General features: G+C 45.5%; 2 protein-coding genes across 6 annotated transcripts in view; both read left to right on the top strand.

Annotated features, from left to right (window-relative positions):
• LOC148164359 (uncharacterized) overlaps window positions 1-27,895 on the top strand; it is a 44,936-nt gene that overhangs the window by 6,311 nt on the left and 10,730 nt on the right. Inside the window, exon 2 of the mRNA XM_088023180.1 lies at window positions 117-734. Within this exon, the coding sequence (XP_087879306.1) occupies window positions 117-734 (618 nt within the window). The remainder of the gene's footprint in view (window positions 1-116; window positions 735-27,895) is intronic.
• GCNT4 (glucosaminyl (N-acetyl) transferase 4) lies at window positions 11-26,249 on the top strand. Of its 5 annotated transcripts, none has more exons than XM_028114465.2 (2): window positions 11-233; window positions 21,511-26,249. In XM_028114465.2, exon 2 carries the CDS (start codon window positions 21,512-21,514, stop codon window positions 22,874-22,876), a length of 1,365 nt encoding a protein of 454 aa, XP_027970266.2. In that variant the 5' UTR covers window positions 11-233; window position 21,511; the 3' UTR covers window positions 22,877-26,249. The 5 variants fall into 5 exon arrangements, with proteins under 5 accessions (XP_027970266.2, XP_027970269.2, XP_027970265.2 ...); XM_028114468.2 differs by lacking the exon at window positions 11-233 and adding an exon at window positions 1,013-1,250; XM_028114464.2 differs by lacking the exon at window positions 11-233 and adding an exon at window positions 1,366-1,664.

The following is a 27,895-nucleotide window of genomic DNA, read 5'->3' as shown; positions in this document are numbered from 1 at the left end:
CTTTAGGGTAAAAAGGAAGCCCTAGAGTGTCTATTTGGCATGTAGGCACTGATTGAAAAACAACTTTGTACCCAATTTATTGGCCATAAACCTCCACCTTCCCACGCTGTTCCTAGATATTTCGCCAAGCTGCGTGGGACACTGTCCTCGGCTCACCAATGAGAGCCGGGCGATTGGTGCAGGGCCAGCGCTTCACAGAGCACAGCCTTGGGGAAAAGCAAGGAGTCGCAGATGTAAGTTTGCTTTGTCACCGCCCTCTGAGCGACTTTGGGCCAGTCTCTTAGGTCTCCAGACCTCGGACCTTGTCTGTTTCCCGCGGGGAGGAAACCGAACCTGGGTGACACTCAGGGCAGCGGCGGGGAGCCGCGCGGCTGGACGGGAGTGTAGCGCACCGCGCGCGCCTCAGAACTTTGTCCCAAACGTGGAGCGGGAACCCCGGAGTGCGGGGGGGGGGGGGAGCTCCGGCTGCGGGAGCGCGGCGACGGCGCTCCTCCTTTCTCCACGTCATGGGGGCCGCTCGGCGCTCTCCCACCCCCGGCCGAGGGAGAGCAAGTCCCTAGCAGGGCGCGCCGCCGAGTTGGCGAAAGGGGAGGAGGCGGGAGCGAGCCGCCGCCGCCGCCGTCGCCGCGCCAGCAGCAGAGGGGCCGGGATCCCGGAGCGCAGCTCACGGCCCCCGCCCGGGTGGCCTCTGCAGCCGCGGGGACCCCGCGTTCGGGGCTCCCCTGCTCCCTTTCGTAAGTCGACTTGGCCACGCAGGCCAGTGAGGAACGTCCGGGGCCGGGGTGCAGAGCTGTCCCGCGGTGGCGGGTGCGGGGCTCCGATCCCAGCCGCGGGGTACCCGGACGCCCGGACCCTCTCCTCCTCGAGACTTTCACTTTCCCGCTGGGGAAAACTTGGGCGCCGCGCTGCTCTCGAGGGTGAGGGAGGGCTGGGGCGTCGGCCGCGGGGTGCCGCATCGGGATCCCGGGCTGAGCCCCCGCCTGGCTGCGCGCCTCCGGGCGCGGGGAGGAAGGGCGCCGGCACCCAGGTGGAGCCGAGGGCTACTGTGGGCGACCCCGCCGCGCGCCAAGCGGACGCGGCAACTTCGGGAACCGGCGCGGCGGCCGGGAGTCGCGCGGCGTGTGCGCACCAGGGTTTCCCCAGACTCTCCCGGAGCGGTGAGAACGCGGCTCCGGGCACGAGCCCTTTCCCGAGGCGGGGGTCCGGCAGTCTAAGTCCTCCCGGCCCGAGGGCCAGAGAGACCTGCTCAGGTGAGGGGCGCCGAGGGGCAGGTCGCGACGCCCGCTTTTCCCGACTAGCCCGCCAGCCTGGCCCCAGCTCCGGGCCCAGCGACGCTGCCCGAGACCCGGGCCGTGGGCGTCCTCGCCCCTGGTGGGCGGGAGGCGAGTGGGCGGGAGAGGGACGAGGCGCTCGGGAATGGGCTGCGCCAGTGGCCTCTCCATTAGAACTAGGTGCTTGGGGGGAGGGGGTCTTACCAGTTTGGGTATCGGAAGCTGTGGGACAGACCTCCCGGCGGTGCCTTCCCAGGGACAAGCTTCTGCGCTTTTTAAGGTCAAGTTTCCATGCCGCAGAGCTGACCGGGACGTCCCCCTGGCGAGGTGGCAGCGCCTCTCCGGCTGGCTGGAAACCTCCGAGGATCCGAGCCAAGAGATCTGGACTCTCAAGTCAGTTTATCATCTTTACTTAGGCTAACAGTGCGAGTGAGCTGGTATTGCTTGGTAAATTTTAGAACTAAGTGCTCTGTCTTGGGGGGCGGTTTTCTGGGTCGTTGTAGCCTGGGAAACTTGTGTTTTGCCCCCTTACTGGGTATGCGAAGAGGTGGTGTTAGCCCTTGGGCCCTTGTTCTTTCCTCTTATCCGTAAAATTGAACCAGAATATTAAGGGAATTAGGAATAATATTAAGTATCCATGCGGTTTGGTAGGCATAGAAGTCACCCTTTTTGATCTTCCATTCCTCAAGACACTGTCAACAGCTTCTGTTGACAGTGTCTTGAGGAAGTAAAATCTTTAAAAAATAAATGAATTATTGCAGAGAACATTTCCTATGTTGCACTTTCTAAGGATCCAATACTGTCTGAGAAATGACCAATTAAGATGCTGTTCAATTATCTTCTTTATTGGCATAGAAACAGTAGCCAAAGAATTTGGTTGTATGGTACTGAATTTGGAAAACTGATAGGGGAATGGGGGGGGTGATTCTCTCCTGTTTATTACTTGTACTCATTCCCATGTTTACAGTAATTTGCTAAATGCCACAATAATCACCAGAGGTAGGTAGGGGTGAATAGCATAATTCGGGAGTAAGTCAAAGTTGATACTTGATGGCATAATGCTAAATAAGTACCCTCAAGACAGGCAGACAGTAAATAGTTATCAGTCTGACTTGGAATGAACTCAGATCATGGGGGACGGGGAGGTGGGCAAGTAGAGTATATATGACGGTGCCCAGCTTCTGCTCTCTCCTGTGAGAATCAGTGACTCCTGGAGCTAGTTTGGGGAGTATGAGATGGTGACCTGGGGTGTATCTTAGCACCCCTACCAGAAGTGTAACTGTGTCTACTTCAAAGAGTTTCCTCCTTGGCTGGGAGGCAGGAAGAAAACAGCAAGATAGATTATGTGATGCAGGGCTGAAAAGTCAATTCATGAGTCCAAATTTGTTGAGCTAAGCTTACTGTGGGTGAGGCCAGTGCTGGGTGCTGTGGGAGCGCAGGTGTGCTGAGTCTGGGGTAGAGGCAGGAGGCCTTCTTGGGGAGATTTAAGGTGGGCCTGAAGGATGAGTAGGAGGCCTTACACTAAGTGCCGGGAGGAGAAGGAGAAGAGGAGTTTTCTCCCCCCAGGGAACCGTGTGCCCTAAGACAGAAGAGGGCTAGCAGAGAGTTCATGGAATGGAGAGGTCCAGTCTGACATGAAGGGAGAGTAGCACAGGTGAGATGAGATGAGACCACATCTTGGGGCCATTTTGTGGAATTCATCCTCTGGACAGTTTCACGCCTGAGATACCCTGCTGAGATTTCCATTCAAAACACTGAGGTTGCTGTGTGAGAATGGATCTGAGGTGCCCGGAAGGTGAACAGGACTGTTCCAAGGGTGTGAGAGGCCTGGTGGTCTAGGCTGAGCCGGTGGCAGCAGGGTTACACAAGTGCTTAGATTCAAGGCCAACTCTGGAGTGACTTGGTGGCTACTTCTGTGTAGCAGAGGGCAGGGCGAGTCCCTCCAGGTTTGGGCAGATGTTGCTGCCATTTACAAAAAAGAGAACATTAGACGAGGGGCAGATTTTGGAGGAAAGATAGATTTGGTTGGTTGAGTCTGAGCTGCTTTCCAGACCCCGGCTGATGCTCCAGACAAGTGGGGGCCATCTGTGTTGGGGCACTATTTAAAGCCTAGGGTGGATGGGACAGGGGTGCGGGCCTGTCACAGAGCCCCTGCCTTCGTGGGGAGGGGTGAGAGTGTCAACCAAAGCCCATGTGGGAGCCAGCATCCTACGTGGAGTGGGGCACGGTGTGGGCCCAGGACCGGTGGCAGCCTCCACACTTAGCTCCTTGGAAGCCACTCCTCAAGGGAGAGGCAGGACAGCGGGAAGGCTTTTTTAAGATGAGAGAGCCTTGCACATAATATATATGTGAATGGGATGGAGCGAGTGGGCAGGAAAGGATATCGGGAGTCCTTTTAGGTAAAAACAGCCTGATTGTGCTGGATTGGGATATCAGACTCACATAACTAACTATCACCATCTTACAGAAACAATATTTTGAAGCATATATGACCGTGGAATTTGAATTTTTACTTTGTAGGTTAGGCAAACTTTGCGTTTGGGAAGACATGGATGGGAATCATGCCACAAAGCTGCGGCATGGCTGAGGGGCCCTGGAGCCAGACTGCGGAGGCCTGGCTTCTGGCCATGCCACTGCCCCGCTTGTGGCCTTGTCCGAGCTTCCTGATCCCCGAAGTGGCGCCACACCTGTGCGGCGCATCTTTATGGTACCCTGTCCACGACTGTTGGGAGGACAGCATGTGTGCATCGTGCATGCGCAATGTGTAAATGCTATGCGCGCGTGTGCACAAGTATGGGCGTGCAATGTGCCAGCCTCTGGTGGGTGCTCAGTAAGCCCAAGTGCTGGTGGTTTCTATTACGATGATGTCACTTCCATCATTTCCAGATGTAGGATCTGAGAACCAGGGAATTGCGAGAACTTGTACAAGGCCATAGAACCAAATGGCGGCGAAGTTAAGTCTTGGACTCCATTTGCCTGACTCACAGGCAGAGGCACCTCTTCCATGTAGCATGCTACCAAGTGTCCGGTGCTGGGGGCCATCAAAAATAAATGCTAATAAAAGAATCTGGTCACTGCTCACCAGACTGTAGAGAGGCAAAGCAGATAATATCAATGTCAAAGCTTGGAGACTTTTCCCAAGCAATTTAGAGGTGTATGGTTTGTATTAATTTGCATTGCTTTGCATGTCATTTTGTATGCATTCCATAGGCTGGTAATTTTCCTATTGGGATCGAAAGACTAAAGCTACAAGCATATAAGATCAAATAAAATTAATCAGGAATTGAATGCAGCTGGTTTGAGACCTGAAGGGCCCCTGGGCACGAGGGGTTCAGTGTGGGCTCTTGGGGGAAAGGACTGGATCAATATTTCCTATTTTAGAAGATGTGGGAAGCCAGAAACCACTTGATAAAAACAGGTCACATTTTAATATGTAATGAAGCTTGACTTGCTGAATATAATACTCCAGTACAGGAGGCATGGAAGAAGACCAGAGGGAGACTGTCTGCCGTATAAAATGTCAGAAAGTGAAGCAGCACAGAAACAAAATTTTGTGAAGCTGAACTCATAAGAAATGCTAAGGGTCAGAAGTAAAGGCGGAACTTGTGTTTAGCAACATAAAATTTTAAAAAGAGCATAATCTTCAAAATAAATGTGTGGGCTTTTTTTTTTTTTTTTTAAGATTTTATTTGTTTGACAGAGAGAGACCCAGCGAGAGAGGGAACACAAGCAGGGGGAGTGGGAGAGGGAGAAGCAGGCTTCCCGCCGAGCAGGGAGCCCGACGCGGGGCTCGGTCCCAGGACCCTGGGATCATGACCTGAGCCGAAGGCAGACGCTTAACGACGGAGCCACCCAGGCGCCCCTGTGTGGGCTTTTAAAACCAGTAAATTCTCCTTAATTTGGGCTTACTGGGAACTGGTCATGGTATCTTAGGAAAATCTCAGAAATACATACATATTTTTTTCTGAATTACAATTGTTTTTGGTTGGGGCACTTGTTCTCAGAGTATGGTCCCTGGACCAGCCATATCAACATCCCCTAGGAACTTAGAAATGGAAATTCCAAGACCACTCACATCTGCTGAATCAGAACCTCTGGGGATGGGGCCCCGCAGCCTGTGTTTTAATATTTGGAGCCAGCTTTCATTCCTCTTGAATGTTTATTTCTTCAGTCTTGACGTTCCATTTCCCTCTTGTGGTCACTGGCTTCTCACTGTTCTGCTTAACTTCTGTCAGTCAGTACCGTTGTGGAGGGTTGTACCCAGACACAAACCCATCCCTTCCTCCCCCGCAAGGTCTAACCTGGTGGAAGATGCTTTCTTTTTTTTTTTTTTTAAGATTTTTATTTATGTATTTATTTGACAGAGAGAGCATGCGCATGAGCAGGGGGAGCAGCCGAGGGAGCAGGAGAAGCAGGCTCTCCCCTGAGCAGGGAGCCCGATCTGGAGCTCAATCCCAGGACCCTGGGATCATGAGCTGAAGGCAGACGTTTAACTGACTGAGCCACCCAGGCGTCCCAGAAGATGCTTTCTAAGAGCGCTCTGGGCTCTCATGTTCTGCAGCTCTGTGGTTCTCGTGCTGTCCAGGACCACACTGATTTGGGTTTTGGTTTGCATTTGCTGCCTTTTTAAAAAAAAATCTTTCGGCAGCCTCATACCCAACAAACGGTGACTCCTCCCAAACATGCAGTCTGCCAGACCCTGAACTGTTCTCTGCAAATGCTCCTGTTAAACCCCATTTCTCCATATGGTATGAGCGGAGTTAATTTCTTGGACCTAAATGTTAGTCTTTGTGTTTATCGGCGTTAAATCGCATCGTACTAGATTCAAGTCTGTCCAAGTCTGTTTGGATCCTCCCTCTGTCCTCTTTCCTCTAAACCATTGTGTCCTCTGCTGATCTGGCTGCTGATGTCCTGGCCAGAGGAATTAATAACAACGTGAGTATCTTTGTTAGAGCCCTTCCTCACAGTTAATGTGGCTTAAAAAGTTGGCATCTTTTACAGTCTTTGTGGGGCTCACATCCGAAGAATTGTCATCCGCCCCATCGTTGTTTGCATTTAAACTGTAGCTGCTCCGGAGCATCCCTCACGGGGTTGCTCCATGAGGACCGTATTCTCTGACTCCAGTCTCAGTGCCCGCTCCCCCCACCAGGCACCTGCCAGTACACAGTTAGGAACTCCATGTCTGTGATGAGTGTTGCCCTCTCCCTGTTTTGTTTACACCGTCAGCTTGGCGGGGGGGGGGGGGGGGGGTTGTAGGTAACACAGAGCTAAGTTTCAGCTTAATTATAGTCAGATTAAGATGAATTGAGAAATTTCAAAGTAATCGGAGGCAATAATTGTGCCTTGTCCTTTCTCTCTGCTTTACCCCACCCCTCACTGCCACCACCAACCTCTGGACCTCCATGAGTTTTGTGCTAAAGCTGACTTTTAGCCAAGAGATTCGGGTTCTTGAAAATTTCTTTTACTGTAGGATTTTGTTCACGTCTTAAGGGAGTACAATTGGATAATACAATTGCACACAAAAAGTTTAAGAATGCAAAAAGCAAAACAACTTGATGGCAAGAATGCTTTTAGCCATGGTTGCTAGAGCACGAGAAAGGCCTGGAATCCTACACTGTTATTCATGATCCTTATCCAGTTCTACTCAAGCCCTCTCCTGCCTCCCTCCCCCTGCCCTGAAAGACTAGCCTTAAACCAAACTGCAAAAGGCTCAAGAAAATCTAAGCCCTGCTTTCCTCCCCCAAGATGCTACCAAACGTCTTTTGATGGAATGTGTTCCCGTACCCGGACAAGCAAAAAAAAAAACAAAAAACAAAACCGGTGCCTGGTGGTAAGGGAGCTCTTTGTAACCTCAAGTAAATCTCCACGAATACTCTGTACTTCTAGCTCTTTGGTTGCTTTTCTTTCTCCCCCTGTCCCTTTGGAGGAGAGCTTCCTGTCTATGTTCAGACTTAAACAGTTGGCCTGTCTGCTCTTGGATAGGTTGCAGCTGTTTCTAAAGGCTCTGCAAACCCTGGTATTTCTCCCGGTCATCTTCCTGATCCAGACAGCCCATGACGGAGCAGCTCATTGAAACCGCAGCAGAGGGTGGTCAGTTGTGCCCACGACCAGGAAGAACAAGGCTTTGCATAGCTCCTGGGCTTGCCAAGCTTCCTTTTCTCTTCCTTCTGCTCCTCTGCGTCACTGTGGCATATTTGGAATATTTGCACTGTTGTGTCCTTTCTCCACATTCCCGCTCCCCCCCCACCCCCACCGCCACAGTCCACCTGAGTGCAGCAAGGAGGGGCTCCCTCTGCTCAGCCATGGTCTACCACCCGGTTCTTTCTTCCTTTCGCCTTCCCAGAAAGCACCCTGCCCTACGCGGGCAGAGTTAGATGTCCCAGATGGGTCCGGAGACAGAAGTGGAGTGACACACAAGGTAGACACCAATTAAGTTGCGAAGACTAGATCGAGAAAAAATACTTTTATGGAGATTATGGAGCTGAAGGAAGGAATGTGGAACCAGAGAAAAGATCCTAAAAAGGAGGGACATATAATCACCACTGTGCCAAGAAAATCCCTGAATAAAAGAACCATTTCTCCATGCTAGCTGGTGACTTATCTTTTCTGAGATATCATTTTAACACAATAAAATTCAAATGTATCACAATAATGGGGATTTCTTGGGTTGTATTGTCAGGTCACCTAGGACCTCACTATTCATTCCTCTCCGGATTCCTCCAGGCGGGACAGTTTCTAGTCCTATCTCTCCAGATTCTAACACAGTGCCCCCCTGGCACGTGGTAGGCACACAGGAAAAGTTTGCTGGGTGGATGGGCAACCAGCTGAAGGGGCATAGAAGTAGGAAATAAGAATGAAGGTATATATAAAATATATGTCCAAAAGTAGTGAAAGCAGGGACATGAATAGGTATTTGTATTCCCATGTCTATAGCAGCATTATTCATAATAGTCAAAAGACTGAAGCTTCGCAAGTGTCTGTTGACAAATGCATAAACAGTGTGGTATGTACATACAGTAGAGTATTATTCAGCCTTAAAAGGAAGAAACTTACTAGCCGCAGCATAGATGAACTTTGAAGACATTATGTTAAGTAAAATAAGGACAAATACTATGATTCCTCTAATGCAAGGGTCCTGGAGGAATCACATTCATAAAAAGAGAAAGCAGAGGGGCAGCTGCCTAGAGCTGCAGAAAGGGGAAAATGAGGAATTAGTGTTTAATGGGTACAGAGTTTCACCTGGGGGAAAATGAAAAAGTTCTGTGGATGGAGGTGGTGATGGTTGTACAACACTGCATATATTTAATGCTATAGAACTTAAAAATGGTTAAAATGTTAACCATTGATCCATCCGTGTCCATCTACCTCTCCATCCATCTATCCATCCATCCTTCCATCTATTTGTCCACCCACTCATCCATCCATGACATCTCCAATATTTATGGAATGGCTTTTCTAGGGTAAACTAAGAAGCAGAGACTTTTTAGCACTAATGATGAAAATGGTAAATTTTATGTTAAGTATATTTAACCAAAATAAAATAATAGAAGAGAGAATATTTTTATGATCATCAACTAGTTCATAAATATGGAACAACAAAAGAGAAGATATTTTTATAGCAAAGTAGTGAACCATGTAAGACTTGGAACCTATAATTACAGAAGGAAGACAGCAGTCACACCAGACTTACAGAGATGTTTAAGACCATGCTACTAAAAATGAGTTGCCTGAATCCCAGTTTGAGGCAGGGAATTTTGAAGGCTTTTAATCCTGCACACTCCTGTTTACCCCTATGGTTCCGACTTTTAAAAAGGAGGAAAAAACCCAAAAAAACCCTTTTCAAAAAATTTCAAGCCTACAGAAAAGTTGTAAGAATATTACAGAGGGCACAGGCTGATTTCCCCTCGGCCAGGAGAATGTGGAAGCCTTCGGTATGGCTTCTGAGCCATCCGGCCCAGCGGAGACCCCTGGGAGGTGGTCTCTGGGTGCAGGAGTGCTGGTGAAGCCCAGTCCTTGCTTGCAGAACAGCCCCTGGCCTATGATCCTCGGTGCTCCTCCTCCGGCTGTTGCTTGTTTAAATGCTTTTGACCCCTTACTGCCATGCAGGCTATATGCCAGTCTGCTTTTCCTGCCAGAATGTACGCAGTGCATGGGCTCAGTTAGTCGTCACAGTATCCGTGTGAGTTAGCACCCTGGCCCACTTTCTCAGGGAGGGAGGCAGAGGACTCACTAGACTGGCGACGGCTTCTTAGTAAAGTCAGGACTTAAATTCAGAACCATTGGCTTTAAATTCCAAACCAATTACGTTGTACACAGAGGTGTAAAGCAGGAGGGTGAGATGCAGGGGATCAGGTGTGGCAGGGAAGAGAGGAATGGGTCAGGCAGGTAAGGGGCTCGGAGGGACACAACATGGTTCACCCTATGTGGTACTGATACCTTCCTTGATAGGTAACAAGCTTGTTACACATAAGCTCACCAGAAGGCAGCCTGCCTGCAAGGTGACTTTCAGAGATCTCGTGGCCCACCTGCCTGCTTGTGGCTAGAGCCCTACAAAGTAGAGGTTTGCTGAGAGCTGAGTAGTGCTTACCGGAAGCGTGGCGAGCGTGTTGGTGCCAATATCAGAGTTAGTTTGGTAAATCGTGGCATCTACTCTCCTCAGATCTTTACCTGAAACTTCTGTCTGCCTCTAAACACAGATGAGAAGTTCACATCGCCTGAAACCTAGAATTTGGCACTTGACCATCTACAGGATTGTACTGTTGTACAAGTAGTTGTACCTGGTTGTTGTAACCTGGTTTAAATGTAAGCGTCTTCTTGCTTGTGTTTGTGTCCGTGTGTGAAGCATTACCATTTTCACATGGTCATCTTTCAATGTGTGTCTTTGCAAAGTTGCTTAGACATATAAGGGCTTATTTTTCTCATATAACAAGAAGGCACAGTGGGTGTTTGCTGCTGCTGGTTCAGTGGTTTGAGGATTTTCAGCTAAGGGCTCTGATATTCCCTTGGCCTTTTCTTCATGGTCCCAACATGGCTACTATAACTCTAGCCATCATGTCAGAGTTCCATGCAGAGAAGTGGGCAGAGGGGAAAAAATGCCTCTACAAAGGAGGCTGAAGGGAAAGGCTGTGGCGGGGGCGGGGGGGGCACATTTCTGCCAGCAACAATGTCAGAGTTCTCTTCGTAAAGAAGGAAGGGAGGATGGGTGTTGGAAAGCAGCTGGCTGTCTCTACCAGAGCCGTAGATCACATCCTTACCTACCGGGTCTGTTTCCGAATTCCGTGCCCCTGAGCTGTTGTCTGTTCGGGTACTCGCATCAGACTGTTTTCACAACTGTGACGTTATAATCTGTGTGGAAATCTGAGGAGTCTGGTTCTTACTTTTGCATTCTATACAGTTGGCGTATATGTTTGCTTAGACTGCTTTTAACTAAGCAGTCTTTTGCTTTTTCATTATATTAATCTAAAATATAAACCTGTATGTTGAGATGTGTTATCTTAATTAAAACCATTGCTAGAATGCATCCTTGTAGGAGATGCCAACTGGAGAGCTTCCTGGAGTCATTTCTAGATGTGACTTCTGGAGACATTTTACATGAAATCCCTGCTTTTGAAATTCCTCTTTGGTCAGAATTTTTTCAAGCACTGCAGATCGTATTTGTTACACCCCTTTATCTTAATTTTAAATTCCTGGGTCTTTGTTGTGTCTGTATGCATACAAGCTCTCAGGACAACACGTACATTTTCAGCCAAGAAGCACAGATCTTTATGAAATGATCAAGTCACGCCCCGGTAGCTGGTCTTGAATTTTTTAGTGGAAGTGCAGAAGCATTTTGAAGTCTCCAGCTCAGCTCCCCACCACATCAACAAAACACAGAAAACAAACAAAGGCCCTTTTCGGGTGATTTAAAACTGAGCATGTCTAATCCATTCACGGAGAGTGTGGCCTGGCCTTAAGCCATTTCTGCCATCCGTATTCTTCATTCTCATCTGTTTATCCCCGGGCTGCCTCTGTGATGTAGTTACGGACATTAAAGATTCTACTTCAAGTGCTCACATACAAATCAGAGTTACTATATCTCTTAGGCTGCTACCTAACCTTTGAGGAATTAATTCTGGCCAGTATAAAATATGGAGTCAGCCGTATACCAAATAAGTGCTTCTAGAAATTTCTGGGGGGTGAAATTATATGCCGATCTTGGGTGAAGAAAGTTTTTTTCTCTTTCTAGCGTACATTTTAAAGAAAGACACAAATGTTTTTCGGTTCAGTTTTTCTTCCTTGTCGAAAAAGAAGCCAAGATATTTTCAACCCACATTTTACATTTAGAACATAAAAAAAAATATTTTGGCTCTATATCATGTCCAGCTAAGTGTGGAAGGCAAAGAAGAGAAGAACCTGAGAAAGGAATGTAACATTGCTGTTCATAAAGCTTGAGAGGCAGAGGTCAAATACATTAATTAACCTCTTTTTTTTTTTGGTAATCTTTTCTATCTAAAAAGGAGGAAACATTTTATTTAAGCCGTTTCCATCGAAGCTAAAATTTAAGGGCATAGATGTTTTTGAAATCCCACCCTTCTTTTTTTGTTTTTGTTTTTTCTGTAGAAAAAAGCTCTTAATGTTTTGCAACATAATGAGGGTCACAAACCGTTACAAAATAGAAACTTCAATCAGTAGTATCATTTATGGCCCTTTAGACTTTCTGCTAAAGACTTAGACCCGTAGTTTTGTCCAGCAAGATACACAGTCAACTTTTGATGTTTGCCCTGTGGACCAGATGCAACAAAGCCAGAACCAAGCTGGCTACTTCCCAATTTTTGTGACTATAAAAACCTGGCTGAATTCTGCACTTTTTTTTTTTTCTCCATTGCTGCAGCCCAGATTTCTGATGACTTTGAGGGACCACCATCTGGTAAATACAGCCTAGTATGGGTTGCTCGTTTCTCCTATGACTTTCAATGACCCCATAAATCTCCCTGAAATGAAGAAACTCCAGTGAAGTTACTAGTTGAAAGAATTACAAACAGGTGGTTGACACACTGATGTTCATGCCCGGCGTTTTCATTCAGACCTTTATTCTCAAAGGTGGTGACCGTAGCGTTTGTACTTGTAGACCGAAGCTCTCCATCGTGACAGGTTCTGCAGGTGCCTCCACCACATCCCTGCTGGACGAGGGCTGTCCTGCTTTCCTGCACCCAGACAGTGTTAACTTGACAGCCTGAGCAACTGAGCGTCGGCAGAGGCCCCGTTTGAGGGTATGTTTTGTGTGCTCACACCGCTGTGCGGTCCTCAGTCCTGCTTTGTTTGTGACGTGGTCTTTAGGGATGCTCTAACGAGTCACTGCAGTTTTGCACTATCTGGAGAACTGCCCGTAAAGATACTGAACTGAAGGGAAATATTATACCTTCTGTCATGCATAGAGCTACAGAAGCTGGTTAGCCAATTATAATTGCACAGAACTGGTTGCTTTGAAAGGAATTATTTGGTTATCAGTCTTTCAAAAGATATTGAGCAAATGGAGAAAAAAAAAAACCCTCTACTGATTAACTAGAGTAACTATCTTCCTGTCTTTGAAAATCCAAGACAGGTGTATGTCCACAGGAAAATATATATGCACCAGACAGCAAAAAAGAATGTCGTCAGGGAGTGAAAAACAAACAGACAAAATAATCAGAATGTCAGAATGCAGGAAACAGTGCATGTGCTGTTTCAGAAAGAGAAAACCATGGAGTTTGGTATGGAGTCTTTCCCAGTGTTCCCAAGAAACCATTCTTCTTGTAGAGGTCCATGCCTGTGACCTTCATGATAGCAATGCCGGATAGAGAAAACATTATTCCATTTAACACATGGGAGGTAAGGACGTGCCCAAGATTAAATGACTTGCCAGGGTGACTTGAGTTGTTTGTTTGTTTTTAAGATTTTATTTATTTATTTATTTGAGAGAGAGAGCACATGAGCAGGGAGAGAGACAAGCAGGTTCCACGCTGAGCGCAGAACATCAAGCCCGCAACCCTCAAGATCATGACCTGAGCCGAGACCAAGAGTCAGACGCTCAACCAACTGAGCCACCCAGGAGCCCTGACTTGAGGAGTTTTTGATGGCACAGCCCCAATTGGAACTTCTAATTTTGTCCCACTGAATAACTACCCTGTGCCAGTTAGGTATGTACCTGAAGCTGGACGTAGAGCAGGAACAAGGCCTGTCGGGGAGACAGAAATAGGCAAGCAAGCAAAGTTACTGCTGCTGTGATAAGTGCTTGAAAGAAAACAAGGAGTTCAACAGTCAGGAAAGAGACTAGAGAAGGGTGATCGGAGAAGACCCAAGGAAAGGACATTCCTCCTACAGCTTGAAGGACAGAGAGGGGCCAGTAACCCCAGGATCCAGAGAAAAATGGTCTGAACATGGGGACAGCAAGTGCAAGGATCCTGAGGCAGGGAAGAGACTGGTGTTCTAGAAACTTTTAGAAGGCAGGTGTTGCTTAGAGTGTATGGTCAAGAAGAGCAGAATAAGATGCATTTGGAGAGAAAGGTACAGGCAGGAACTGGCTGGGCCTTGTGGCCATGGAAGGATTTCTGATTTTATTGCAAGTGCAGTGAAACCCTGGTGAAGGGTTTTAAGTATAGGGAGTGGAACTAGGGAGGGGGAGCGGTCTGATTTATGTGTTTAAATGATCCTTTTGGCTACAGTACAGAGAATGGATTAGAGGGACACAAGGGAGGCTAGTGAGGAAGTTATTTCCTTTAGAGGCAAGAGTTGATGATGGCTTGGCCTGTGGTGGTTCCCGCGGAATGGTGTGGGTGTGGTGGTGGGTGGATTCAAAACACATTCTAGATGTAGAACCAACAGGGTTCTCGAACCGACAGGGTCTACTCCTGCCAAGAGATTGGAGAGACACCCTGGCACTGTGGTTAATACTGTAGGCTCTGAAATTAAGCTTTGGTGAAGAAGGCCCAGAAAAGTAAATTCTATTCTAGAAAAGGGTTTTTTTTCCTATAGGAAAGTATGTTATCTCAGAAGTGGTTTAGTTTTTAACAATTTACAGACATAGTTTAGAATAGGACTTCCACAGTTTAGAATAGGACTTATTCACAGTGTATCGTGAAATGAAAGTAACAGGTAAGACAGTGCCTATATGGTGAGACTCCTTGTTAAAAAGCAAAAGCCCACAGAGGTGTCTTTATTGCAAACAGTCTGGAAGGACATCATGGCCCCAGAATGCTCTTGGCAGGTGGGTGGATTACTGGTGAGCTTTATTTTCCTCTTTAGACTTGACTAACTTTCTCATTTTTTAAAAAATGGAAGTGTTTACTTTTATAAACAGAATGGAAAAACATCTTCCTTTCCTTTTCGAGCCTATAACCTTTTATTACTTGAGGATGTGTCCTCCATTTGTGTTGTATTTCAGACCGAGTCACATCATGCTTGTGTTCTCTGTGGTTACCATTTACCTACTCACAGTCTGATCATTACTTGCCTTTGCGGTCTTCCCTGTAGAACAATGAGAATGTAAGGTCATCTGGGCAAGAAACCTGCCTCTCTGCTCCTTTACAGACTCTTCAGGTGCAGTGGGGGTGTTAAGGAAATGCATCTTGGCTGAGTCATCCTCCCACTGATGGTCTTACTCCACAACTTTCTCTTGGTTTGGTGATGAGCATGTCATCAAGGGGAGAATCGATGACCTTTTGAAATCAAGGAGCTGCGGTAAAAGGACCTTAGCTTATTCAACTAGATCAGGATTTTTTTTTTAAGTAAGCTCATCTTTATATTAAGTTAAGTGATGATTCTTCTTTGTAAAACTTTAGGAAGAAATAAAATCCTGACATTTCTAAGTCAATAAACTCTTCAAATCCCGTTTTTCACAGTAATATGTAATGATACCAAGTTTAAGAATTTAAAGGTTGCCCACAGAGGGAATATTCTTCATGTGGAGAGAGATTTCACCCAGAAAGTTTTCCAAACTACTTAGTAATTCTCAGAGAACCCAAACTGTGTGACTGGTCACTACTAGAACAAGTAAATCAGTAAGCAGTCAGTGATGGGATATAAGACAAGAATTCATAGGATGAGCTAGCTTTATTTTCCTTCAGTGGGCTCCATGGCGGGAAGATTGACTGGTCTCCTCACTAGCACCTGGACTGCCCCAGCCTCTGACCGCAGGAACAGAATGTGTGCCTCCCCCAGCGAAGCTCCAGGCTGATTCTTCATGGACAGAATCCCTTACACTGGGTGGAAGGTCTCAGGGCGATAGGTGATTTGATCTTCATTCCTGTTTCAGCTGTAGGACAGTTAGGTAAGACATGGTAATGAGAAATTTTAGTCAGGGACTAAAACTGGTGTGGAAAACTTTATGTTCCAAGAGACAGTATTACCTAGAGGGTTAAGAATGCATCTCTGGAGCAAGATTCTCTGGGCTCAAGTTTCAACTAATCGGATCCTAGCTCTATATAACCTTGGGTGATTTCTCAGTCACTCTGTATTTTAGTTTCCTGTCTTGTAAAAGATGGCTAAAGGTAGCAGTTACCCCACTGATCCACTGAGGGGATTGCACACATGCAGAGCACTTAGAACATTGCCCCACGTAATGACTCTTCGGGGATTCTACGTTCATAATAATGATGATGTTAAATTAATAAACAGTACATGGAGGCATTCAGGCATTAATTCTAAAACATTGAATTTATGTCAGAACTTTGGGGGGAAATAGAAGAGAGATTAAAAAGATAGGACAGTAAGCCATAGGTCTGGGCAGGATCTCTAAGGAAGTCAGTGCAGAGGAGGAGGGTAGTAGCTAGATGCCCAGGTGACAGTGATGCGGGTGAAGATGATGATGAAGATGAAGCCACAGCCAGCCCTGGTCAGGCAGTCACCGTCAGGACTGTGCTAAAGCGCTTTGCATGCATTACCCCATTTAACCTCCAAATCCCCATAGGTAGCTGCTATTATGAACGTACTTGTACTGATGTGCACACGGAGATGTGGAGAGTTTGAGCGACTTGTCCAGGGTCCAGGTGCTCCATAGGCTGTTTCTGAGATGAATGGGGGGCCTCCTCCGAGCAGAAGTCCTGGCTGTGGGGCCAGAGTGGGGAACGTGTACTGTGGGGCCCTGTGTGGCTTCCGCCTCTCTGGCTCAGCCCCTGAGCAAGGTCTTAGCTCTCAGTTTCTCCCAGATTGACATTTCCACCTCCTACTTTGGCCAGAAAAGGGGTCAGTCATTTCCTTAACATTGTCTGCCCATCAGCGCATCCTATGTAATGTACTAGGAAACCCCAAGTTTCGGAGTCAGGCAAGCTGGGCACAGGTGTCAGGTACGTTGCGCCTCTCTGTGGGATGACCCTATTCACATGCAGGGGCTCCTGAGCCCTCACAGCAGCTCGGAAGGGGATTTCTCATTCCCGTTTTGAGACAAGAAAACTGGGCTTCAGAGGTTGAATAGTTGGATCAGTCTTACAGCTGCTAAGCGTTCCCCCAGGGATTTAAGCCCAGGTCTGCGGCATCCTGAAGCCCCCGTACTATTCTCTCCCAAGTCCACACTCCCTGTCTGAGTTACTAGAGAGGAGTGCAGGTGTGCAGGGAGGGAGCAAGAGGGTCAGGGGAGTGGAGGGGGCATAGGCCACCTAATCTGCAAATATGGATGGTAGGTCCCTCATTCTTGGTCCCTAAGCTAAACCAGAGTCAGTACTTTGCTCTTCAGCCTCCTTCCTCTGTGTCCCGATTTACCATTCTCCCTCCTCCCTTGAGAAAGCAAGCATGCGCTTTTTGACAGTTGATTGCTGACTTAAGGAGGGTTCGTGGAAGAGCAGCTAATGGCTGTGGCCACTTAGCCCTGACTACAATTATAATCACTTGGCTGGGTGTACCTTTCTGTGCCTGCTGTCTTTTAAGGTTGTAAACAGTGCCTGGAAAGGCTGGGTAGGGAAGAGAGTTTGGGGGAAAAGGCTTCATTCAACATCTTTGTTGGGTTTTTATTGAATTATCCAAACAGACCTTATTTCCGTGGCGCTGTAGCGATCCAGCCTTGTTACCATGTCCTTCTGAGTCCTGTCTTCCTTGCTAGGGACTCGTGCACCTGTGTGGCAGTGAACTCTGCGGTAGACCGGGCTCCTTATTTGTCTGGGCAGGTGGAAGGTGAAGGAGCCCTTCTTTTGTGGGTGGGCACTTATTTGTAATGTAATTATCAGACTACTTCCTGGCAGCAAAACACCTGCCTGCTTCCTGCTCCTGGGGCCTTTAAGAGGGAAGGAGCCAGGGCTGGGTGTTTGCAGAAGGTGGCATTGCTGCCCTAGTTTCCTAGGAACCCCATGGCCAGCAGGACCGCAGCCTTACCCCCACCAGCTCTGCACAGACCTTGGGAGCTCATTCCCATCCCTCCAAACCTGGGGCCTGCGGGGATTCATGAGTTCGGGCTGCAGGTGTCAGGGAAGGGAGACAGGTGCCACTCCGGGCAGGTGCCTGCCCCCAGCCCACCTCTACCCTCTGTGGCTTCCCTGTGGGTGTCACACACAGGTTCTGTCCAGAGGAAAGCAGAGCCATGGTTGGGAACTGTGGTCTCTCACTTCCTGGGGCTTTTGTGCCCTGGGGTATTCTCACCAAAGCTGGGAAGAGGCCCACAGTCCCTTTCAGGATTTGACAAAAGCTCCTTCACACAAAGGGCTTGCACCTCCCCCCTTTTTTACTTCTAACTTGGGGAAAAGAATGCTTTCAGGCAAAGGAACTTCTGACCACGGTAAGCAAGGGAAGGGGTTTTACTTTGACTTGCGACAGGGTGGTATTGGACAGCTATTTGGTTCCCCCAATGTCTAGGGCTGATCCGTAGACAGACGAGCTCTCCTCCTTAAAGATGCCCAGAGTAGGAAAGGAGAAGAAGAATCCGACAGCCAAATGCCCGGGCTGTCCCAGTTCCCTCCCCTTGTTCCTTTAAAATTACCTCTCGTCCCTGGCTGGTGAAGCTCAGACATGGGCCCCAGCGCCAGTTCCCACAGGACTTCTCACAGCATGCCTGCCACCTTCCCTCTCTGGGCAGGCAGCCATGACCCTTAGCTCAAATCGGACTCTCCAGGCACCAGGCTGGAGTCAGGAAGTGTGTGCTCCAGGTGTTCTCAGGAAGGAAGGGGGAGTGTGGGTGCAAGGAGCCCTTGCACATGGGTGACAGGACAGGGAGCCAGTATTTGCTTTTTTATGTACGTGTGAAGATGATAGTTAAACGGGATCATAAACACCACGACAACTCTGGAAGACTTGCTCGGGCTCCCTGCTCAGCGGGGAGACTGCTTCTCTCCTCCCCGCTCATGCGCTCGCTCTCTCTCTCTCTCTCGCTCTCGCTCTCACTCTCTCTCGCTCTCAAACAAATAAACACAATCTTTAAAATGAAAGAAAGAGAAAAAGAAAGAAAGAGAAAGAAAAAAAGAAGGAAACTTAAAGGGATCTTTTCATTTTACCAGTGTGGTATCAGGGGGAACCATTAACTGGCGCTAAGTAGAGATCCCCTGGACCAATAAAGGGAGAAAAGACAAAGCAAAAATTTACTTTGGGTAAGATTCTTTCTAATTCTAGCCATTTATGTAAGCTCCTTCCTATGTATGCCTAATTACCATGCATTAGGACAATGATGAGATAGCTTGATTTGGGATTGATGAATCTTCTAAGTCAAATTTTATCACAACACCTACTTCTAAATGCGTGCTCAACGCTGTGAATTGTGTAAGACTGATGAATCACAGACCTGTGCCTCTGAAACAAATAATACATTATATGTTTAAAAAAAAAAAGATAGTAGGAAGGGAAAAATGAAGTGGGGGAAATCGGAGGGGGAGATGAACCATGAGAGACGATGGACTCTGAGAAACAAACTGAGGGTTCTAGAGGGGAGGGGGGTGGGGGATGGGTTAGCCTGGTGATGGGTATTAAAGAGGGCACGTTCTGCGTGGAGCACTGGGTGTTATGCACAAACAATGAATCATGGAACACTACATCAAAAACTAATGATGTAATGTAATGTATGGGGACTAACATAACAATAAAATAAAATTTTACAAAAAAATAAATAAATAAATGCGTGCTCAAGCTTCCTGGGTTGTAGTTTGTGTGGCCCTGTGCATAGGGAGTCAGTTTTCCCGTGCTCTGTAACAACTGGCAAGAACCTTGGCCTTGAGCCTGAGTGGATGGAACCCTCTTCAGTTTGCTGATCCAGGGCCCTGAGCCTGACTAGGATTCCCTGGATGCTGATTCAGTTAATGGGGATGGACAAGAAAGGCTGGTCTCGATGAGATGATTTGATAATGTGGGTGGGAGGGAAATGGAAGAGTCACATGACTCTCACATTTCAAGCTTGGCCCCCTGAGTGGGTGGTCCCACCATACACTGACACAGAAAACACCAGAGAGGTGAAGATGTCAAGTTCAGTGTGGGACTCACTTGAGGTGGGGTGCCTGCAGGTTGGCTGGTGGAGATGTCCATCAAGCAACTGGATGTTCGTGTCAGAAGCTTGGGCAGCAGGTGAGGGCTGGAGACAAAGGTGTTGGCAATGCGTGCGTGGGAGGCACAATCTAGACAGCTAGGGACGGCGTGCGTGAGAAGAGCAGTGTGAAACAGGGCCCCGGGGAAACCCACAGAGGAGAGACGGCGGTGCGACTGGGGAGGACAGTTTATTGTCGGTAAGGTGGTGTTCTTTAATTAATGAAAGTGATTCCATGAAGGTGAACGAGGCTGTGTCCTTCCTGGGAGAGCTATTTCAATTGACCTGTAAAGAAGAAATCTGCAAAAATAAATCAGGTTCAAATTGCTTGTTAATTCTCTCTAAGAAAATGGAGAACAATGATATGTCCTCATTTAAGATTTATTGAGATGTGTTAAGAAATTGCACACGGGCTCCACAGACCTCCCCAGTCTCAGGATTTGAACCTCTTTGAAGCTGCCCTATGAACTCAGCCGGCCCTCCTGTCCTCAGACCTTGGGACAGTGCTTTCTTGTTCCCCCTTCCTGCTGCTCCCAAAATAAATTCATCTGTGCCTCCGTTTGATTAGCCTATTTTTATCTGAAAAAAAAAAAGTGTATAATCATTTTTTAAAAATCCAAATAGTACAGAAGGATATTCAGTGATAAGTAAATCTCTGTCCTACCCAGGCCCCTAATCCTCCATCCTCTCCCACCCACCCCCCCCCTGCAAAGCAGCTCCTGTTCCTGGTGTCATGTCTATATGGTATCCTTCTGGAAATAGCCAGCCACCTGCCTTTTTGTAAATGAAGTCTTACTGGAACACAACCAAGCCCTCTCGTTTACACATTATCTGTGGCTGTTTTCCCACTACAGTGGCAGAGTTGAGTAGTTGTGACAAAGGAAGAGAAAGCTTGCCAACATGTGCTTTTTGCATGTAGATACTGTTTATATCTTTTTTTTGACACACATGTGAGCACACTGTACACAGTTATGCATTTTGCTTACTTCTCTTTCGCAGTGTGGCATGGGGATCGTCCCACAAGGGCAGATGCAGATGTGTCTCAGACTTTCTCCCATAGTATGGATGTAATTAATCCATACCTCACGTGGTGGAAGGGATAAGGGAGCTCTCTGGGGTCTCTTCTTATAAAGGCACTAATCCCATCAATGAGGGCCCCACCCTCATGACCTAATCACCTCCCAAAGCCCCCACCTCCTATGCCATCACCCTGGGGCTTAGGCTTCAACATGTGAATTTGGGGAGAGACATAAACATTCAGTCTATAGCAGTGGGGTTCACTGGGCTTTCCCCTTCTGACTTCAGATCTGTATCTCATAAGGATATGAAGGTAGACTCACGATGGATGCTCCTTTTAGGCTCAGGTGGGCCATTTGCATCTCCACTGACCCCTTAATGACATCTAATTGTGTAGACCAATTCTGCCCAAACCAGAGTAATCTCTCCCCAAATATGCTAAGCAGAAGAGCAGACAGCAAAAGTTACACAGTACCTATATTTTAGCAGTTTACATAATTGGCTATTCTTTTTGGTAACCAACATCTCTCACAATTCAGATATAGTTAACACAGAATACCACAAAATCAGGATTTTGATTTTTGTGGTATTCTATATATTCTCATTCCCTTATTTCTGGATTCTCATAAGGGTGAGAACCTTGTTTTATTTACCTTGGGGCCCAGCATTCTGCCTGGCATGTGAAAGGTACCCAGTGAATTTTGATTGAATGGAACTAATTTTCTCTTAGTTCTCTTTCTCTTGTTTTAACTGAATTATTCCTTTTTCCAATTACAGAATGAAGACATTCAAATGTTGTTTTAAATACCCAGCACAGCAGAAAGTTTTCATCTTGTTTGTAACTCTATGGCTGTTCTCCTTGTTGAAGCTTCTAAATGTGAGGAGCCTCCTCTTCCCTCAAAGAGGCATTTACTTGGTTGAATCCTCCCTGAGTACCTCACCTTTTGTAAGGAACAGATACACCAATGTGAAAAATGAAGTCAGGTATGAAGTTAACTGTTCAGGTGTCTATGAACAGGCACCTTTGGAAATTGGCAAGAGTCTGGAAATAAGAAGGAGAGACATCATTGACTTGGATGATGAGGATGTTGTGGCGATAACCAGTGACTGTGACATTTATCAGACCCTGAGAAGGTACCATCAAAAGCCTGTTTCAAGGGAGGAGCAGAGCTTCCCAATAGCCTATTCTTTGGTCGTTCATAAAGACGCCATTATGGTTGAAAGGCTACTTCATGCCATATACAACCAGCACAATATTTACTGCATCCATTATGACCATAAGTCACCTGATACCTTCAAAGTTGCCATGAACAATTTAGCTAAGTGCTTCCCCAATGTTTTCATTGCCTCCAAATTAGAGACAGTACAATATGCACACATTTCCAGACTCCAAGCTGATCTGAATTGCTTGTCAGACCTCCTCAGGTCCTCGGTTCAGTGGAAATATGTTATCAATCTGTGTGGGCAAGATTTTCCTTTGAAGTCAAACTTTGAATTAGTGTCAGAGTTAAAGAAACTCAATGGAGCAAATATGTTAGAAACGGTGAAACCCCCTAACAGTAAAATGGAAAGATTCACTTACCACCATGAACTCAGACAGGTGCCTTATGAATATGTGAAGCTACCAATAAGGACAAACATCTCCAAGGAAGTCCCTCCTCATAACATTGAGATATTTGTGGGCAGTGCTTATTTTGTTTTAAGTCGAGCATTTGTTAAATATATTTTCAACAACTCCCTTGTTAAAGACTTTTTTGCCTGGTCTAAAGATACATACTCGCCTGATGAACATTTTTGGGCTACCTTAATTCGGGTACCAGGAATACCTGGGGAGATTTCTAGGTCAGCCCAGGATGTGTCTGACTTACAGAGTAAGACCCGCCTTGTCAAATGGAACTATCACGAAGGGCTTTTGTATCCCCGTTGTACCGGCTCCCACCTTCGCAGTGTGTGTATCTTTGGAGCAGCAGAATTAAGGTGGCTTATAAATGATGGACATTGGTTTGCTAATAAATTTGATTCTAAGGTGGATCCTGTCTTGATTAAATGCCTGGCAGAAAAGCTTGAAGAGCAACAGAGACAATGGATTACTTTGTCTTCAAAAAAGTTCCTTATGGCTAAAAATCCCGTAATCACATCATGATAAAATCACGATAGAAAGAAAGTATCCGATAAATAGAGCTCATGTGGACTTGTGTGTTATACCACGCCCAGTACCATTCGAGCTTAACCTCCTCATAGTTTGCGAGGTGTCCAAAATTCCATGCACAAAGGCCACAATTAGCCTGCATTTGGTTGGGTGTTTTCTGTTTTTCCTTGTAACCTTATGGAGCTAAATCAGAGATTTTAAACAGTCCATCATCAGAGCTCAGTAACTACTCATACTGAGTTCCAACTATATGCCAGGTACTTTTATAGAAATGTGTAGGAATCAAGTTCAAATTGTAATGAGTTATACAATGCCTTCAAGGCTTGCCCTAGTTACACAGCAACCTTAATATCTTAAGTTTTCTGCATAGCAGTCAGGATTCTACTGAAAAGGTGTTGGAGTGTGGGATAATCACATAACCATTGAAACCACCAATTTCAGGGTAGTGTTTAAGTATAGTGACCAACACTCCACTTGTCTCTTAATTCAGCTCCCTAGACTTTTCTTAACCATTAGAATATTAGGAGAAACTCCACTACCTCAGGAAAGCTCAAAGAATTGTCCAATTTCCTGCTTGCCAAAGCATATTTTCCTATTGGTGCCTCACCCTTTCAATTCAGAGTCAGAAGACTCTGTTGGCGGGGCATATAGTGTGTGAATGTTAGGGAGGCGGGGGTGGGGCGGCAGGTACTGGGACAGGTGGTGCCTGAAGAGAAACAAAGGGATTTATAGGACTTTAGAATCATGTTGCACAATGGTTTCATGAATGGTCTCTTTTTTAATTCAATTAGCTCTTTTAAAATTATTGATTAAAAATAAGAACTTGATTAATAATTCAAAGTGTTACACTCCCGAACGTTGAACTTAAGTCTTCTAGCTCATAGATTATCATTATATGTAGGTTTTTTACAGTGGAGTTAGTGTAATTTTGTGTTATGGAACCATTAACCTAAGAGTCACTGAATTCAGGGGATTCTGTTAACACATCTGAAGTTCTTTTTAAGCCAACAGGATCAGCACATCGATCCAGTGGCTTGGATCAATTTTTTTCTGCCTTCTAGGCTTCAACACAAGGTCCCGCTGAAATCTTGGTTTTTATGCCTTTGGCCATCAGAATAAATGAAAAGTAAATATCGATCTCCTGTCCAGTGTCTTGCCTCCTGGTGAGAAATGATTCTATCCCTGGAAATTTTCCAGTTGTTAATTACTTTCATGCCATATTCCAATGAAACATGGTCCCATGAAGATATGGCAGTGCCTTCTTGTCCCCATTGAACCCATTTCCTGGGATTCAGTTCAACATTTCAGGGAGCTTGTCGGGTCATCTCTTTTGCCTTGGGAATCCTGCAGTTTCCTTACATGTCTTTGAACCTCCTTCAGACCTGATTAAAACCTTTTGGTATGATTTTTTTCTGGTCTAGAAAATGTTCTACAGTCTGTGTTCTATAATCATCCTTTGCATAGTATTTATTGAATCTAGATTCTAAGTTATTTGGCAATGAGACCAGGACCTTGAGGTTTGTAAATTGTATTAGATAGTAATAATGAAGGAGCTACTAATATAGATCTACATTATGTGAACAATCTACTATAACATTATAATATTTAAAGATCAATGTTGCTGCTATTTTTAATGTTTTCGTTATTCTAAGTGGAAAAAAATATGTATATATATACACAAATAAAATGTTTAAATTTACAGAGTTAAATCTGAAGATTTCTCTTGCCTTCCAGAATGTGAATATTATATAGACACATATATATATATATTTTTGACATATTTCATGAAAACAAAAATGACAATTTTCTTTGAGAATGGAAAGTGAATGTACTATATGTATGTTACAGCTGTTTTTGTTGTTTTTTTTTTACCATTTTTGAAAGACATATTTCCCATTATAGGAGTTTTAAATAGATTGATGTTGCATTTTGGTATTATGCTGCTAGCAGATGTTAATTCTCTCGGATTGTAAAGTAAAATATGGTCCGAAAATGAAACCCCTGGAATTCGTGATGTTTCCTTTCTCTCCTGGTACTGGTTCCCCACAAAGACTCTTTCCATTTATGACACTTGCCCAGTATTTGAAGAGCACAGTTAATTTCACTTCAGAGTTAAAGAATTCGTCGTGTGTATAATACACAAAATATGGGCACCTGAAATTGAAGTTTAATTTGAAGGACTCTTTCAGGATCTGTCTTCATTCTCCTCCAGATTGACTTCTCTTCTAAGATGAATTATCCAAACGAGTATTCCTGGGTGCTGGATTACTTTGTGGAAGTTATAGATAGGGGAGATCGAGTTCTTCATGTCAGGTCCCTTGGTCCCTGGAGAATCAAGCCTCTTCTCTCCACACCAGGACCCCTGCCTTGGGGTGAGTCCCCTGGGCCCTTAGGTTTGGTTGGTGGCTGATTCCTGATGAACTTCCCCTCTGTTCTGAATATCACCACCTTTCCTACCTCTGCTAAACTAAGGACTATTTCATACGGCTGATCTCTGTGCCTCCCACCCACTCGGAAAATGCCGCTGACCAGTGTTCTTCTGTCATCCTGTGTAAAGCCATAACAGTCACCAATGTCCCAAGCTGACGAGGAGTATGCAGGTCACACTCACAAATCACAATCCACCTCAAGGAGTAAGGCTTTTAAAATTATTTGGGGAATCTTCGACATAATAAAAATTAACATCTACTCTTAACCTATGGTTAATTCTCAGTCTTGCCAAACTTGACAATGATGCAAATCCACAGTAATCTCATGGAAGGATTTGGACTTTTGGTAGCGGTTGCGGGTCGGGGTATTTATCATCATATTGAAGACCCATAGGCTTGATTCCTAGGTGATCAGTTCTATATATTTTTTATTCCCTTTGGGATCTACAAATCTACATATGAACTAGGACAAGTGGCTTCTCATTTCATGAAACTGATTATGGGGAAACCCTGGCAGAGAGAGCAGATGATTGCAAATTTATTCCCACTATTGGAAAGATATTCCTGGGAAGATGCCTAACAAACAGCTTGAGCTTTGCTTCAAAGACAAATGATCAGTGTATCAACACACCCATGTGTTGACTGTTCACCTGGCCTCAGGTGTGGCCTTCACACAGAGCAGCAGAGTCCTTCCTGGGAGCATATGGGATTGAATCATGGAGAAGACAAACAGCCAGAAGAGAATCTGAGGGAAAAATATGGTCTGTGACTTGGGTGAATTTATTTTCCTTTTTTTGTTGTCATTGTTATAGAATAAAAGATATGTAAACAGAAATCATTTATATTCATAATTCTAACATCCTGACAAAACCATTATAGTTCTCTGAATGTTCTTTTTTAAATTTATTTAAATTCAATAAATTAACATGTAGTGTATTATTAGTTTCAGAGGTAGAGTTCAGTGTTTCATCAGTCTTACATAACACCCGGTGCATCACATGCCCTCCTTAATGCCCATCACCCAGTTACCCCCTCCCCCCACCCACCTTCCCTCCAGCAACCCTCAGTTTGTTTCCTAGAGTTAAGAGTCTCTTATGGTTTGTCCCCCTCTCTGATTTCATCTTGTTTTATTTTTCCCTCCCTTCCCCCATGCTCCTCTGTTTTGTTTCTTAAATTCCACGTATGAGTGAAATCATATGATAATTGTCTTTCTCTGATTGACTTATTTCGCTTAGCATCATACCCTCTAGTTCCATCCACATCATTGCAAATGGCAGGATTTCATTTTTTGATGGCTGTGTAATATTCCATTGTGTATATGTGTATATGTATATATATATATATCATGTCTTCTTTATCCATTCATCTGGCTCTTTTCATAGTTTGGCTTGTGGACATTGCTGCTATAAACACTGGGGTGCACGTACCCCTTCGGATCACTACATTTGTATCTTTGGGGTAAATACCCAGTAGTGCAATTGCTGGGTCGTAGGGTAGCTCTATTTTCAACTGTTTGAGGAACCTCCATACTGTTTTCCAGAGTGGCTGCACCCCTTGCATTCCCACCAACAGTGTAGGAGGGTTCCCCTTTCTCCACTCTGAATGCTCTTCTAATCTTATCCACATACATATACACTTTTTATCTCTCTGCCCACCGCCAATATATTTGCAGCACTTTCCCATGTTCCTGCATGATTTTTATGGCTATCTAATGGTCATACCTTAATTCACTCAGCCTTTCCTTTGTTATAGGACATTTGGATTGTAAACTACTTTTTTTTCTTTGCTGTCATATATAACAGTGCTGTGAACAGCTTTATACATATAGCTTCTCCTTTCCTTGATTTGCTTTCTGAAAAAGGAATTACAATTCTGAAGAGAATGGATTTTTTTTTACTGATCACTTTTCATATGTTACATATTCTTTGACATATCACCCTGTCAAAGAATGGCATAGGACTTTTGGTTGGTGTATATCAAACACGGCCTCAACCTATGTGAAATAAATTGTATATATTTATTCTGATAAATGACTATTCTGATTCTCAAAGTGAGCAAAAACCTTTGTCTTATGCAAGGATGCAGCCATTCCTCTAACAGATCAAAGAAGGTGTTTTAATGTATGGTTAATGAAGTGCTCATTCAGAATAATATTCTGAAAGCCTTACTTTTGATGTTTAACTCTATTCCAGGAAGGCTCTAAAGGCGGCTGGTTCCTTCTAATACTCATTCTCCCTGGCCTCTGTGTATTTTTATTCTGAGCAATAATATGACCAACTGTTATTTCCCAGCCTCCCTTTCACTAGGGATCGCAAATAAGAAAAAGCAGAAGTCACTGCGTGGGGCATCTGAGAATACAGTTAAAAGATGGCTTACTTGGTTCACCTTCCCTACACCTGCCTTGCTTTTTCCTACTGTTTAGAATGTGTTTATAGTAGCTGTAATTTCAGCTGCCATTTCATTTTTTTTAAGATTTTATTTATTTATTTGACAGAGAGATAGCGAGAGAGGGAACACAAGCAGGGGGAGTGGGAGGGAGAGGCAGGCTTCCCACAGAGCAGGGAGCCCAACGCAGGGCTCGATC

This window comes from Eumetopias jubatus, unplaced genomic scaffold (genome assembly GCF_037043125.1).
Source record: "Eumetopias jubatus isolate StellerSeaLion01/CBP00866 unplaced genomic scaffold, mEumJub1_p1.0 scaffold_5, whole genome shotgun sequence".
NCBI lineage: Eukaryota > Metazoa > Chordata > Mammalia > Carnivora > Otariidae > Eumetopias > Eumetopias jubatus.
The sequence above is the reverse complement of the archived record's forward strand: the minus strand, read 5'-3'. Positions and strand labels throughout refer to the sequence as shown.

Excerpts from the sequence above, each read along its gene's own strand:
- GCNT4 (XM_028114464.2), top strand. The coding sequence starts at position 1,417 with ATGGGCTGCGCCAGTGGCCTCTCCATTAGAACTAGGTGCTTGGGGGGA. Across the intron at positions 1,665-21,510 it reads CAAGAGATCTGGACTCTCAA|AATGAAGACATTCAAATGTT; the intron begins GTCAGTTTATCA and ends TTCCAATTACAG.